At 38.2% G+C, this 15,986-nt stretch overlaps 1 protein-coding gene across 1 annotated transcript in view; it reads right to left on the bottom strand.

Annotated features, from left to right (window-relative positions):
- Positions 1 to 15,765, bottom strand: part of LOC121430621 (WAS/WASL-interacting protein family member 1-like) — a 74,198-nt gene extending 58,433 nt beyond the window's left edge. Inside the window, exons 1-2 of the mRNA XM_041627937.1 lie at positions 15,741 to 15,765; positions 13,975 to 14,196 (exon numbers count right to left, since the gene is read on the bottom strand). Of these exons, the coding sequence (XP_041483871.1) occupies positions 13,975 to 14,196; positions 15,741 to 15,765 (247 nt within the window). The remainder of the gene's footprint in view (positions 1 to 13,974; positions 14,197 to 15,740) is intronic.
- Positions 15,766 to 15,986: the final 221 nt, after the last annotated feature.

The following is a 15,986-nucleotide window of genomic DNA, read 5'->3' as shown; positions in this document are numbered from 1 at the left end:
TACTTCTACATCAACTACTTCTACATCAACTACTTCTACATCTACTACTTCTACATCTACTGCTTCTACATCTACTACTTCTACATCTACTTCTACATCTACTACTTCTACATCTACTTCTACATCTACATCTACTACTTCTACATCTACTACTTCTACATCTACTACTTCTACATCTACTACTTCTACATCTACTACTTCTACATCTACTACTTCTACATCTACTACTTCTACATCTACTACTTCTACATCTTCTACTTCTACATCTACTACTTCTACATCTTCTACTTCTATCTCTACTACTTCTACATCTACTACTTCTACTACTTCTACATCTACTACTTCTACATCTACTACTTCTACATCTTCTACTTCTACATCAACTACTTCTACATCTACTACTTCTACATCTACTACTTCTACATCTACTACTTCTACATCTACTACTTCTACATCTACTACTTCTACATCTGCTTCTACCTATACTACTTCTACTACTTCTACATCTACTACTTCTACATCTGCTTCTACATCTACTACTTCTACATCTACTACTTCTACATCTACTACTTCTACATCTACAACTTCTACATCTACCGCTTGTACATCTACTACTTCTACATCTGCTTCTACCTATACTACTTCTACTACTTCTACATCTACTACTTCTACATCTGCTTCTACATCTACTACTTCGATATCTGCTAATTCTACATCTATCTACTTCTACATCAACTACTTCTACATCTATCTACTTCTACATCAACTTTTTCTACATCAACTACTTCTACATTAACTACTTCTACGTCTCCTACTTCTACATCAATTTATCTACTACTTCTACATCTTCTACTTCAACATCTGTTATTGCTACACTCGCTACAATTCTACCATTACTACTGCTACTTCTAATTGTACATACTAAAATATATCTAAAACTTTAGTACTAACCTACTATTTGTTTTATTTGTGTGTGTGGGGGAAGGGTGTGTGTTGTGTGTATTATACTGTATGATATCTGCTATTTATAATATTAGTATGTTCATCTCCTTTCCAATGATGCATGATTAACGATCACCATGTGAACTCATCATGACCCGTAATGTCTGGTTAAAACAAAGGCAATGCTTTTGTCTTTCTCAAAAGCAATCTTTTTCCAAAGACGAGGGAGCCTCAAAATCATCAGCGTTCCGGGAAGCTATCATTATTTACCTTTTGACCGAGTAAGATCAATTTTCTTTCTAATGGAGAGAAACGTTATCCCTGGCCAGTTGAGTGGTAGAAATCCGAGTCATCTGTCGATTTTGAGTGTATGGGGCATCCATCCATTCCTCTCACTCTATCTTTCTTCTTGTCTTTCTCATACTCTATTCTTTTACCTCATGCTATGTCTAGTTATCTTGCTTTCTTGTTTCTATTCTTTCTCTCTTTCCTCATACCATCTCCATCTCTTTCCTTTTCCCTGTTTCTTTTTCTCCCCTCACTTCTCTTTCTTTCTTCTGTCCGACTGTCTTCTCCCTCTCTCCATCAACCCCACCTTCTCTTCTTTGTTCTTTTCCTCTTTTTCTCCCTTGTTTCTCTATCTCTTTCTTTCCTTTATCTGTTTTCGTCTTTCTCTAATCACCTTGTTTTTTACTTTCCTTCTCTCTATTGTTCCTCTCTCTTAAGTTGGCCCCACTTTTTTCCTCTACTCCATTAGCCTCTCTTTATTTTCTGTCCCGTATCCCTCTTTCTTTCATCTTTCTCCCTCTCTCATATCAGTTGGTTTCTCTTTTCCTCTCTCTTTTCTTTTTGTGTTTGTCCTTCTCTATCACTCTTACCTAGACTCCTCCCCTCCCTTTACCTTGCACTCATATACTCTAGGTATGAATAGTGTGACCAGAGGGGTGTTTCATAAATATTTGTAATCTGTCCTTTATATGTTAATTAGGCTGAGAAACACTTGATGTGGTAACTGTAAAAAAAGGAGTGTTTCGTGAAAGGGCTTGCCAGACATTTTATCCGACAAGTTCCATTTATCCGACAGTTACAATACTAATAGTGGTTCTAAGACAATCAGAATGAAGAAAAGTTGTCAGATCTAACAACAAAAAAGGTTTATGAAACACTCGCAAAATTTTGTCTAAAGGCGCTGTCACACCTTGGCGTTTTAGACAGCGTATGCCCAACGTGTGAAGAATTTGGCGAATACGCTGGCGTACGTCGAATACGTTACGGGTAAGTTTTGCATACGTTAAGAGTACGCTTAAACACGCTGGTATACGTCGTCATACGGCGAGGTCGTCGAAAAATTTTGTGCAAGCACACAATTTTTCGACGTATGCCAGCGTATGGCTCATACGTCCCGCATACGCGGGCCATAAGTTGGAGGCAAGTTACGCGATCGTTGATACACGTTGACACACGTTACTCGTAAGTTACTCATAAGTCGATGTACGTCGAGATAATGGCCAGCGTACCTTAAAACTTACTTCTAACCTATGATTAACGTGCTTTGAACGTATGTGTAACTAAACTCCAACCTATATTGACGTATGAAATTTGACGTGAAATATATTGACGTATAACTTACAGCTACCGTATAATGGCGTATTGACAACGTTTATAGGAATTGGTATATAAAGGTGGGGTTCACAGGAGTTTTCTTCGGCATGGCGGTGGTGTTGATACGGTGATGTATCGTGCGGTTATGATTTGAATAGTCGAGCGGCAGCATTTTTATAGGCTACGACACGTGTTCGTCAGCGATACGCTGCCGCGCGCTATGCGTAAGTTAGGCTATCGTAGGGCATAAGTTGTGTACGCCAGCATTACGCTAAGCATTCGTTGGAATACGTTACTTATAAGTTAACGAAGCGTTCGATATAAGTTACTAATACGTTATGTATACGTCCAACTCGTTATGAATACGCTAAGTATACGCCCAGAGTTGAACAAAAAATATCAAAGTTCAGCGTATGCCGACGTTTTAGAGAAATTTTGATACGTCGGGCATACGCTGAATAAAACGCCAAGGTGTGACACCACCTTTACAGAGGATCCGACAACTACAAGTCCTCCCCTAGATTCAGGTTTAAATTTAAAGCTTTCAGATAAGAATTCAAATCCTCTGAGATTAAAAAACTAATCCTAGGCATGAAATTGAACCTGGATCAGCACTGGATTAAAATGGCTAATGTGGTTCTTGATGTAGACCAATCATCATCCATGTCTTTGCAGTGTAAGTACTGGTAATCTAGTCTACTGCAGTCATGCTTATATAATTGTTGCACCTGATCTCGGGTAGATATGAACTAAGCTGAAATACTTTTCATGGTTCTCTTAACATCCCTTGATAAACAACCAAATCCAAGAGAGCCAAATAAAACTGTGTGTTGAGAGGCAGAAGAGCATTAAGTCAATGTTTGCTGATGTGAATAGTGTCCTTTATGCACTGATCAGTATGTCTGGCTGCATGCTTGAAGAGAGCTGACACATCCCTGAGGCACACACAGCATATGGTTCTTCCACGTGTTGCACAAAGAATGTAGAAAGTAGAAATAAAGTTTCACTTGATGGTTTTATTTTTATGATGCTCTGACATTTCAAGGAGCGTTGGAGGCATCAGTATCCAAATAAAGCGGCATTGGATTACCCGCAAGGCGTCAAATTGGCAATCCTGATTCCGTATGTGCATTGACGGTGGAGCGAGCTGCAGAATTCTATTCAGAATGGAGCCAGATTGCATATAATGACTCAAATCATGGTGCTTCCATTTCTTCCTCAGTTTTGCTTTATTGCGATGTCTCGTTGGAATTGCAGATTTCAAGTTTGGCGAAAGGCGATCCTATGAAAAATGTGCCAAGCACAGAATGAAGTCACTCTAAAAGAACACTATGCCCATAGACCAGGCAGTATATTTACTATGGTTTCTAGTCTCATTGTCTACATATTGATAAAGGGGTTGAGGGGGGGGGGGGTTCGGACATCAGTTTAGTTCCGGGTTCCGAAAGATGATAATGGATGTTTAGAAAATGAGAGAAGTGTTGAAGACTTCAGTAGTAAACTTTCCCTTTTGATGATTTTTAACCAGAAAAATGATATAAAATTACTAGTGGATAATAAGAAAACCCCATGATGACGAAAATTACTATGGCAGTGAGATATAGTGTTCCTACTGTTGTTCGTTCTTTGCACTAAATCAATTATACTGGCATACATTCTTCACTGGTGTATGTTTGTGAACTATGGATATTCAACAATAGAGGTTTAAGTGATAAGTACATTTGATGCTCAGTTCCTTATCAAATGTCTGTATAAAATAAATAAAATAGTTTTCTTCACTTTTGAAGCATGGGCAAAGAATAAAGGGTATATAAGAAAGGTAATAGCCAGTCCCATGGATGCAAAGCGGATGTAAAACATTAAAAAAACCTTGCCATCCGTTGTATAATGCTATGCATTTGTTGTAGGCTCATTGCATAGGTGTTACATATGCTCTATCCAAGTCTCCGTCCACAGTGATTTTATCCGCGCAAAAGTTTTGAGCTGCACAAAACTTAAAGAGCAGATGAACTTTCCACCGTGTATGACGTAAATCCACAAGGTTAACAAGCAACAAACATCCCATGTCCGTTATCTTCCGTTAAACGTCCGCTGCATCCTCTGGGCATCCTCGCAACTCCAATTCACTGCAGCGGAACAATGGAAAGAGGGAGAAAATCTAAGATACATGGAATGTCTATACATCGTTAGTACCACGGAAATAGAAAGGATGTAAGCAAATGCATCTCATATATAAAGTATCAAAGCCCCCAGTAACCCCTTCGGAGCTGCCATTCACTTCTATCCACTAGGCTTCTGATGAACATTTGTTTAACATCCCCTCTAAATACTACCGACGTCTATTATTTCTGTTATGTTTTTCGCAAATTATTTCGCTTAATCTGTCAATTTCTGGAGCGGATGAAAATGAATGGAGCCACCCCTGAAATTTTGCTCGTCCCCTGTGTCCTATATGAATACGTTTCGCACCCATTGGCCAGTGAAACCAGGCCTTGAAATATGTGTAGAAATAAACTGTTTAAATTTTTGGCTTCCCATAATTTAGCCTTAGGTTAGACCATAGTCAAAGTTAGTTGGCTCTGTCACTCCTTAAATTCGTTTTTAGATTAAACTTTATTTGCCCTGTGGATGTTTTATGCTGATTCATGTAGCCCTAGAAACATTAATTTATCATTAGAAATTATTTTTACTTGCATGACAGGGTCATTGCACTCTTCCCATGGGATTTCTCAGCATATTGATGATCCGTGGAACAGTGATTAGGTCTAATAAACTTCTAATAATGAAGGTTCATTCAGAGGCCAGTAACTCATAAAAATGGTTGTAACACTTTATCTTGAGGTGAACTTAAATGCTTTTCACACTGCACTTTTTGTCCTAAATTGGTGGGGCTAAGGGGGGGGGGTCTTAGCTCCACCAATTTCCCGGGGTTATAAGCTTAGCCCACTTTGTTTTCACACTACGGTTTAGCAAAGTGGCTAGCACGGTAAATAGTACGGTACTATCTTGCCCTGCAAAAAAGCAGGGTTAGCCGGCTTATTGTGGTGCTAGCACCACAATTGCGGTGCTAAGAGATGCAGTGTGAAAACGAAACAGGGCTAAGGAAAGTGGGGCTAAGCATGGGGCTAAGCATTAGCCAATCACAGAGGTCGAATTGCACGTTAATCACGCTCTATTTGTAAAACCATCAATATTCATGAGCTGAGGGATAGTCCGGGGTTAAGGCATTAACCATGCTTGAGCAGATAGTATGGGGTTAAGAAAGACAATGTAAATCGAAAAAAAGATAGTATGGGGTTAAGGAAATGCAATGTGAAAAGCATATTAGAGTCATCTATGACACCTATTCAACTTGTCCATGAATCTGCTTCGTGTTATATCATCACATCAGTATTTTTGTATTATTTGCTTTGAATTTTCAGTGTGCGACAAGTTCTTCACGCAAAATTAAAGCATGACATAAAAATGCTGTATTTACAAACATTTATCAAACCCAAATGTAGAGAGTTCATGAGAATAAAAGAACCCAAAAAGGTGCAAAGATAAGTGTCACTGAATGGATGCTGTTTTTGACATAAAAATAATCTTTATTAAGCGATTGTCTGCTTCATGTGAAATATTATCCTCTCAAAGACGTAAACCAAGTCAGAAGTGCCTAATGAACTCTTGCACGCGTGCACTGACTGCGTGTCCCAGATAAGCTAATGTTTCAACCCCCCCTCTCACGACGAACATGTATTCATCCTTCTTAGGAAGGCCTTTGAAGATTTCCTTTCAAAGACTCCTCCTTGAGAGGGAAATTGATTTCTTATCCGCATGTTCTACTTTAGAAGGGTATTGTCTTCGGGCGTTTGACGACATTCTGACCTAACTCTCAACGCTCTATTTGAGAGGGGTAAGAAGAATGAGCCTGTACAAAAAGTCGAACGATCTTTTCATTACACAAGAAGGCGCATGTTTTATGTAGTAGTCCTTCATTGAGGCCATCATAAAATTAAACATTAAAATTGGCTTGACTTGTGTTACAATTACACTCCTTGGGAGATAAATTGAATGATGAGTTTTCTGTCACAGATATTATGAAAGTAAGTAAATAAACTGTACATTGTAAAGAGTATTACTATAGGAAGATAAGCCTTGAGATGAGTTTTAAACATTAAGGCCCGTTTTCTGAAGTCAGGTTTAACTTAGACCTTGGTCAAACTCTGTGCTAAAATTATGGGAAGCCAAACATTTCAAAAATTTTGTGTACAGTGAATGCTTCTCATGTTTACTGTGCTCTTTACTAATTCTTCAATGGTGAAGACAACTGTCATACTTATTCTTCCCAGGCAGTTAATAATGTTTTGGGAGTCAAATGAGCTGGTAAATTGAACCTCTACTGTCCCTTATAGAGCGTGTCCCATAATTTGAGAGCCACATACATGCAAATGCTTTATCAGTAAGGGTAGGTTTAGATTTAGAAAAAGATGAATAGTTGGATGTGGTATCATTGTAATTGCCTTGATTCATTTGAGAACACAATCGTATTCATAATAATAATGTCACCCTGTCCCCATGGCATGCTACTTGTTGAATCTTTGCTCCAAAGTTGAATTACATGAAAGTCCAAGGTTTCCCGGGTGATGGGCTAACTTCAGGAGAATCTGCTTTATAATAGAAAAAAGCAAGAATTTGGCAAAGTCACAATTTTTTTTTGTTGTTTGAATTAGCAATTTGTATCATGATTTACATTTGGTTTAAATTCTCTGCCAAAATTTTTGTGTGAACACGTCTCCCATCTCGCATGAATGATGTATTATGTGATATCCAAATTCACCTGCACAGAATCACCCCACAATTCCTCTCCATACTTTACCCTCATAAACCCTCTGTACTTTATAGAGTCTCTCTAAATCTAGCACCCATTAACGCTTTACAAGGTAAAAAAACTTCAGCTGCCTCTCATCCTGTCCTATCTCATCTCAGTTTTTTTTTCTGTCAGCTATCTAAAATTGGGAAAGGGACTTAAAGGTATTGTTCAGTTTTTGTGATAACATGAAAGCAATCCCTGGAGGCTAACAACTGTTTTTAGCACCATGGGTATGCTGTGGTGCACTCTACATTCCAAGGATTTGAAATAAATCTTAAATTCATTTTAAATCTTAATGATTAACCTTTAAATCTCAAAAGATTTAAATTCAAATCTTTTAGATTTATACCCCTTTCATAAACCCAATTAAAATGAGTTAGGCGGCTAATAGCAGCATAATTTGGTCGTAAAATTGGAGGAGGACAAGAGTTATCCGCATTACTCTGATGCTGCTATTATCCGCATAATAGCGGCATCGGGATAAGATTTTGAGTTTATGAACGCATTTCCAAATAATGCGGATAATTGCCATGGTGCGGTCACAAGGTCACCCTTTTCCAACACAACCGCATCGGAGGGGGCGTGTCCAGTTGTCATGGCGATTATCCGCCTTTTTCAGGACGGGCGCTCGTAAAAATAATGCGGCTTATTTTCGGAGTTTATGAACGCAATTTTTATTGAATTATCCGCATTACTCTTAGGCGGCTAATTGGAGGATAGGTTTATGAAAAGGGTATTATATTTAAATCAACATGGTTTAAATCTAAATTTAACATTCTGCAGGTCACTATTCACAGTGGATCTGGATTTATTTCAAATCCTTGGTATTAAGATGTGACCTTGTAAAATCTGTCATTGTCTAAACTCAAATACAAATCACCTTATCACCTTGTCATTTAATCAAAATGACAAGGATTATTTGAACAATCAAAGACCTTGCACTTGTGCAATTCTTTTTTTTATTGCAATGCCCACAATATGACCCTCATTAAAATCAGTAAGGAGCCCTTATTGTGTAGGCCTACATAGTATCATTTTCAATTTCCAAAAAATGTTAAAGCTAAAGTACAGCTTTGACAAATTCAATTATCCCTCTTGTCTTTGAATATTCTTGTTTGTGATAATGATAATAATTATACTAAGTTTTTATGTAGCATAAATTAGTTAAGTCTCTTAGTGCTCAAAAAATTTGGAATGAGAAAGCCAAAAAAAACAACAAAAACAATCATATAGAACATCGTTATACCATGGACCTACTACAACATGAGTTTACAAATATAAAGCTGAATTGAGAGAATTTGGGGAATTTGGAAATACATATAATGGATCAATATTAGGAAAGTTTAAATTTATCTTTGGAAAAAATAACATTATCGCTATTAAATACAAACTCCAAGGCAAATTGGGGGGATTTAATACATACAAAGAAAGTGGACTGAGGCCAGCTCTGGAGGCGGTTTGATGTATGTGTAACATACCCCAATACTGACGCCGGCTCGGACTGAGTCAAACCTCTGGATGTGGTTTGAAGCTAGCATCGTGCCGGCTTCAGTCCTGGTTGGTGTTTCATAAAGCTGTTCGTAAGTTAAGAGTGAATTTAAGAATGACTCGTTATCCTTTCTTAAATGGTAGATGGTATATTTAATGGTGATGGTTAGCGCGTAAGAAAGGATCACCAGTCGTTCTTAAAGTCGCTCTGAACTTACAAACAGCTTTATCAAATGGCCCCATGCAATAGGTATGTGTATCACCCTCAAGTTGGCTTGGGCCAGCTTGACATGATAACAAACAAAATAGCTAACAAACTGTGTAAGAACCATGTAGAATGTTTACATTAAAAGTCAGGTGACTGGTATCAGGAACCAGTGTCTTGGCTAAGTTGGTAGAGCGTCCGTCCCACAACCAGGAGGTCGGGGGTTCAAACCCCAGCCGCATCAGACCAATAGACGTTAAAAGATGGGAGTTGCTGCTACCCTGTTTGGCGTTCAACAATTAAAGGGATAGAGCCTCGTCGATCTGGCGCTGCACAGCGGCTGCCGGGCCCACGATCAATTGGGCAAAACAAATTTTCGGAGTATTTCATTTCTGGTGTCTATTTCAAACAATAAATTATGGATTTTAAGATCACGTGAATAGGAGGCGTGAAGCCGACTTAACTGTATGCACTTGATTTGGAGGACTTGGACCATGTGTAACAGGGGACTAGTGATGTTGAGCTGGCTTCAAATTTCAGGTTTGATGGTGATTCTGGGCCAGCTTCAAAGTTGATGCATATGTATCAGGGGCTGTAGAGGAGATTCACTTGTTCAAGTAACCAGCAAGAAAGAGGCAAAATAAGGAGCATGCACACATGCATTATCAATAATAATAATGATATTGAAAATATGCAACATATCAAATGGCTTTAGTAATGATAATGTGTATGTGCTTTCGGGCCCAGTCATATCGTTCCGGGATTGCCTGCAACTCACCCGCAACAAAGTTATGATGCATCTTCAACATTTTTCTGTGTGCAAATCAGACTGCGTGTGCTTGAGCAGCAACTGCGTGTGGGATTTGTGCGAGATATTGTCAATGCGGGTAACTTGCGGGTGAGATGTGGGTAGCAAAATTGGTCACCAGTAAGTCACACAGAAAGCTTGCACGGAACAATGTGATAGGCCGTAAGCTTCTGTCTAAGTTACCACAAAGTATTATCATTATCTAGTAGGAAACTGATGTCAACCTTTAAGGAGTCATCACTAAATAAAAGTAGACTATTCTGACTTACATAGTCCAGACCCCAAGTATTTATAACTGTCTCCTCAGCATGTAACGAGATATGAGCGGATAAAGTCTGAAGGCTTTTGTTGTTGTCCAGATGCAGATATTTTAGGAAGTTTGTGGTTGATAAATCATCTGACTCTCTTCCTCTTCAACTTCAATTTTTATTCTCTTTTTCATTTAAGATAAATGGTATTTTCATGAAAATAGACCTACTAAGGCAACCCTGGAAAGATTTTGAAGACATTCTGAAGGATGTGATAGATGTTGATTAGCATGACGATGTTGGTAATGGTAATGATGGTTGTGATGGTGATAGTGGTGATGATGGTGGTGGTGATGATAGTGATGGTGGTGATGATGGTGGTGGTAGTGATGTTGGTGATAGTGGTAATGATGGTGTTGGTGATGATGATAGTGGTAGTGATGGTAGTTGTGGTGGTGACAATGATAGTGATGGTAATGGTGGTGATAATTGTGATAGTGGTGATGATGGTAATGGTGGTGATAGTAGTGGTGATAGTGGTGGTGATGATGGTTATAGTAATGATGATGATAAAGATGGAGAATAGCATTTGTTTAGTACCACTTGCTGTAGAAAAAAATTCAAAGCCGCTGACTGCCCAAATATTTCACACAGTTGCCGGAAAAGATAGGTTTTCAGTTCAGATTTGACAGTCTAAATATTTCAATTACAAATCATGATGGGATTAAACAGATAACAGCTTGTGAAAGTTCTTTTGGTCCCTTCCGAATATGGAAGTATTATGTACAGGAGCAATGTGTAGTCACAAGGAAATTTTGTTTCATATTCATCTTAATTTTTCTCAAATTTATGACAAAAAAATGGGAATAATTCACCATATTACCCCTAATAGTCATAGGAAAGATTGTCAATCCCATCTATAGTGGTTTGTGTACCCATTGATTGAGTACCTCACATCCTTGTCAGTCCCAAATACTTAATTTCGTGTCAGCAATTACTGCTGGTAGACCCTAAAGACCATAAATGGAAACAGATTGATGGAAAGAGAATATTGATTGTTCAGGATAAATTACATCTTGTCCTCTTCAATAAGAAGGGATCTTTCACACTGCTCACAGAATAAACTATCTAATCTCCTCCATATACTTGTAGTCAGACCTGCCAAGCGGTACATTTTTGGCGTATTTTGTACGTTTTTGCTACCAAAATACGACAGTACGTTTTTTCTTTAAAAATATGTTTTGTTTAATGTTTTTTGGTTATACAAAATCATAATTTATTGAGAAAAATCATCTCTATATGTCACTATTTCACAAATATGGTTATTAGATCAATGAATTTCAAGTAACTTGTTTTTTTTTCAATCATTTTGTTAAAACCAGGGTGAGATATACACATGTTTCAATGTTTTTTTTTTTTCATATGCAAGAGCAGTGTGCATTTCAGCTTGCATGCAGCTTGAGCGCCACGATGAGCAAGTGTGCCACTCACTTTATTATGAAATACACTTTTTTGGGAAAAATTATTTTTGTTTAATGAAAGAATACAATTTTTAATTCCCATTGGTTGGCAGGTCTGTATAGTGGATGGTTTAGTGGTTCTGATTCTCATCTTTCAATCATAGGGTTGTGGGTTCATATCCCAGCCACAAGCTGTTTTCTTTTACGCATCAGCAAGAAATTAAACATTTTGTGAAACTGATCACTGGCTATTGTTATAAGCTTCTGAAATCCTAGCATCTGATTGGCTAAGAGCAAATTACTTTGTGAAAACCACTGAAAATAATTGAAATGCTCCCAGGGTGGGAAGAGATCGAACCATACATTAGACCAAATGGGAGTGGACTAATTTCACCTACTCTCATTGCCAGGAGTATATCATCTTCAAGGTGTGAGTGGGGCCTCATGTACATATCTCAAGCTAATGTGATACCTATCTATCTATGTCACTATCACTGTCCTTGACTTATTCACTAAGTGTTAATACACATGAGAGTACTTGTGGAATATTTGAACCTGTGCCAAACTATGTACTGTTTTCTTGCATGTATGCCAACACATACTACATCTTATTTAGGTCTTAGAATGTTTTATGTGAGAAGGGGTGTTGGTTTCTCAACCAATACAGTTTTCCAGTTATTTTTCACAGGGAAAGTCTCCTTTTCAGTAGAAAAATGTCATATTAAAATTACATTTTAATAAGAGATTGATGACGAGACTGTGATTCGCTTGTGTTCATAATATGGAGTGCAAAGACCCCTGAAGTTATAAAAAAAAAATAAAAAAAAAGATACAGAAGCTATGATTCTTCTTCTCATCTTCCTCTTCCTTCAGTTTCTCTTTCTCCTTTCTGTTATCTTCTTCCTTTAAATTTTGATTTTCATTCATCAGTATCATACCCTGATAGCTACAGGTTGAATAGCAAAGAGTCTTATCAACAATTAGACCCTGGTTTGGTTGCCATGGTTACATGGCAATTTGTCTCTACTTGCATTTCACCAACCAAATGGACATAATGCGTGCCACAGATAACAGTAACCTATCGTCTGTTTGTCTTTTGTCAACGATGAGACACATGAGACGAGACGATAAGCTGAGGTGGTTCCCAGGTCTCTTGTTATGAATAGAATCAAGCTCAATGATGGTTGCCCTATAAAAAAAATGATGGTCAAGGCTGTTGTCATTGAGGCTTGAATAAATATTTGTTATTGATGAAAGAAGTAAAATATTGTCAGGATATTGATGAAAAACTGATTCAAAACATTGGAGTATTCTTTATTGCTACTATATACTAAACACTTCTACAACATATACTACCATGTCTACTATTTCTTCTTATTCTTCTACTTCTACTACTACTTCTACTTCTTCTTCTACTACTACTACTACTACTACTACTACTACTACTACTACTACTACTACTACTACTACTTCTGGTATTACTACAATACTATTACTACTACTACTACTACTACTACTACTACTACTACTACTACTACTACTACTACTACTACTACTACTACTACTACTACTACTACTACTACTACTACTACTACTACTACTACTACTACTACTACTACTACTACTCCTTGTACTTCTACAACATGCCACTATAAAAAGTGGCATTTGACGGATCAGCCTATATCTGATTTTATTTAATTTCAATAGTTTGAAAATGAGATGATACCTCTCACCATGTTCACATCTACCCAGGATAGCTAGCTTGTAATTATCATGTTTCTTCTACAAACAATCACATTTATTAGTTTTAATGAGTCTAATGATCCTTTGCTACCTGGTGATGATGCATGCGAGATGATGTTTTGAAAGTTCATATTAACATCATTTGATTTAAATGAGTGGAATCCATTGGATATCAGGTGGACATTATATCTTCAGCTTGAATAAATTGCAATCAGAGATTGATATCCAAATGGTATATTTTCTAGGGAAAGTATTCCACGTCAGCAGTATTTATGTAAGTTGAAGGATGAATATTTGAGTTGATCTTCTGAGCAGTCTACATCTGTTCAGGACAAAACTTTGCTCTGAGCACCAGTGAAAAGTTTCGTAGAGCTAGATCTAGCTCTACCAAACATAGTTTTCATCATCATCATCATCATCGTCATCACCATCATCACCATCATCATCATCATCATCATCATCATCATCATCATCATCATCGTCATCATCATCATCTTCATCATCGTCATCATCATCGTCATCGCATTTATCACCATGATTGCTGTTTCAATGCAGTCATCACCATCTTATATCATAATCACCACTACCAACTCTGCAACCATCACTACCACTGGCAACACTCTTACCACTGCTATCATCACTACCACCATCATCACTACCACCTCGATAAATACCACTAACACCATCACATGCACCACCAACACCACTATCATTCCCACCGCCACCAATATCATCCCCACTGCCCCCATCAATATCATCCCCACTGCCACCACCAATATCATCCCCACTGCCATCACCATTATCATCCCCACCACCATCATTTACATAATCACCATAACCATATCTATCTTTTTGAAATCATTATCTCATTTCCAATGACCTAGTAATGGAATCACCATGTAGCGATAGATGTAACATGGCGTAACCCCCTTTACTCGCCCCTACCTTGCCCCTCCCCCTCCATATTACTCACATGCAACATTCCTTATAATCCTCCTTTAACATGAATGCATATTCATGTAGAAAATCATTATTGATATTATGAGAACAAGCAATTATCCTGCTAAAGATTACCCAAAGAAAAGTTCTGAGTACAGGTGCACAGTTTTTTTTAATATTAGACACAGTTCTCATTGCAATCTTAAAACAATCTTAAAACTAGTTAAGAAGAAACTGGTTTAGGGTCAGCCAGTTTGGAAGATAGCTTGGGTATCATTCCCATTCGATCACGGTTCTCAAAACCCACTTCATGTGAAGCAGTCTTGTTGCCACGGGAACGCTGTCAGTGGGATGATGTGTTTCGCGGGAAATTTGAAACCACAACGTACGCATTCCGCACACAGTGTACGTGTGGAGTAGCGTGCTCAAAATGTGCGAAGATCACTTCCTGAAGAATGTTGTGTCCTCACGCTAAAACCAGTTTAAAGAGGTAAAGCGATCCTGAAAACTACATCGCGAGGTGTTTTCCAAACCAGTTAAGAAGATCACCTCCAAGACTTCCTTGACTGTTCAGATTACATGTTCAACTAGTTCCCACTAAACTAGTTTAAGGATGGTAATGAGAACAGGGTTGTAGATTCTGATGATCCAGCTGATGAGAGTCATCAACTGTTGTTGATAATTAGTAGAGCCAATTTCAGATTCTCTTAACTGATGAATGATGAACAGGTGCATAGATGCAGCTATGTAATGTTAATTGACCTGATGAAGGTGTTATTCTTCAATAGAATATCATTGGTATGGAAGCTTTATTTGCATCCTGGTGTCGTGGTTTTGACTCTTGCCATGTAATCACAGGGTCGTGTGTTCAAATCTCACAGTGGCCTAGCGTCCCTTTGCAAGGTGTTAACTCACACTTTGCCACTCTGGACCCAGGTGTTAAATGGGTACCCGGGAGGATATGAATGTCAATGTGATTAGATTAGCACGTGTGTACTGGTAAACGATTGCCTGGCCAGTATACTCCCCAGGGAGTAAAATGACCTTTGACCTTACCATGTGACCTCCGACTGCTGCCTAACATGCAGGTCCCCAAGTGCATCTACCATCCATGTTTAGTTGAAAAGTGACTTACGGTTGCGGAGTTAGGTGTCATAAGGTTTGTGACGGAAGGACGACATTTGGCTCCCTATAAATCTCGCCTTCACCTCTGGTGGGCGAGACAAAAAAAACTGGTCTGTTTTGTTAAGAGTGGCATGTAGTACATACACAACTCAATCTGGGTGGATAGGGTGTTAGGCCCCCCTGCATTTGATTGAATCTTAGAGAGGGCGCCATTCGTATGATTATGCGGCATTCTCACGGGGCTCGCAAATTTGCAAGGCCATGTATATAAAAAATGGTATAGTACAACATTCGTAATAGATACAACAAAAGTGTGTGAAATATTCACCTAAATGCTTGGCAGCTTCGCCCATTGTTCGTGGGGGTTGCTTAGGTTGCTTTTTATTCGGAAGAAACTTAAATTTACTCCTGAAGAAAAAGTGACTACAAGCAAACCCCATGAACAATTGGCAAAGCTTCCAAACATTGAAATGCACATTTCGTGCACTTTTGTCGCATGAAATACAAATTTTGGATTTTGGTCATTTCTTGAGTTTTGCATCCTTAAAGAATCTTCACAAAACCTTCATGAGCC

Source organism: Lytechinus variegatus, chromosome 17 (assembly GCF_018143015.1).
Source record: "Lytechinus variegatus isolate NC3 chromosome 17, Lvar_3.0, whole genome shotgun sequence".
Classification (NCBI taxonomy): domain Eukaryota; kingdom Metazoa; phylum Echinodermata; class Echinoidea; order Temnopleuroida; family Toxopneustidae; genus Lytechinus; species Lytechinus variegatus.
The sequence above is the reverse complement of the archived record's forward strand: the minus strand, read 5'-3'. Positions and strand labels throughout refer to the sequence as shown.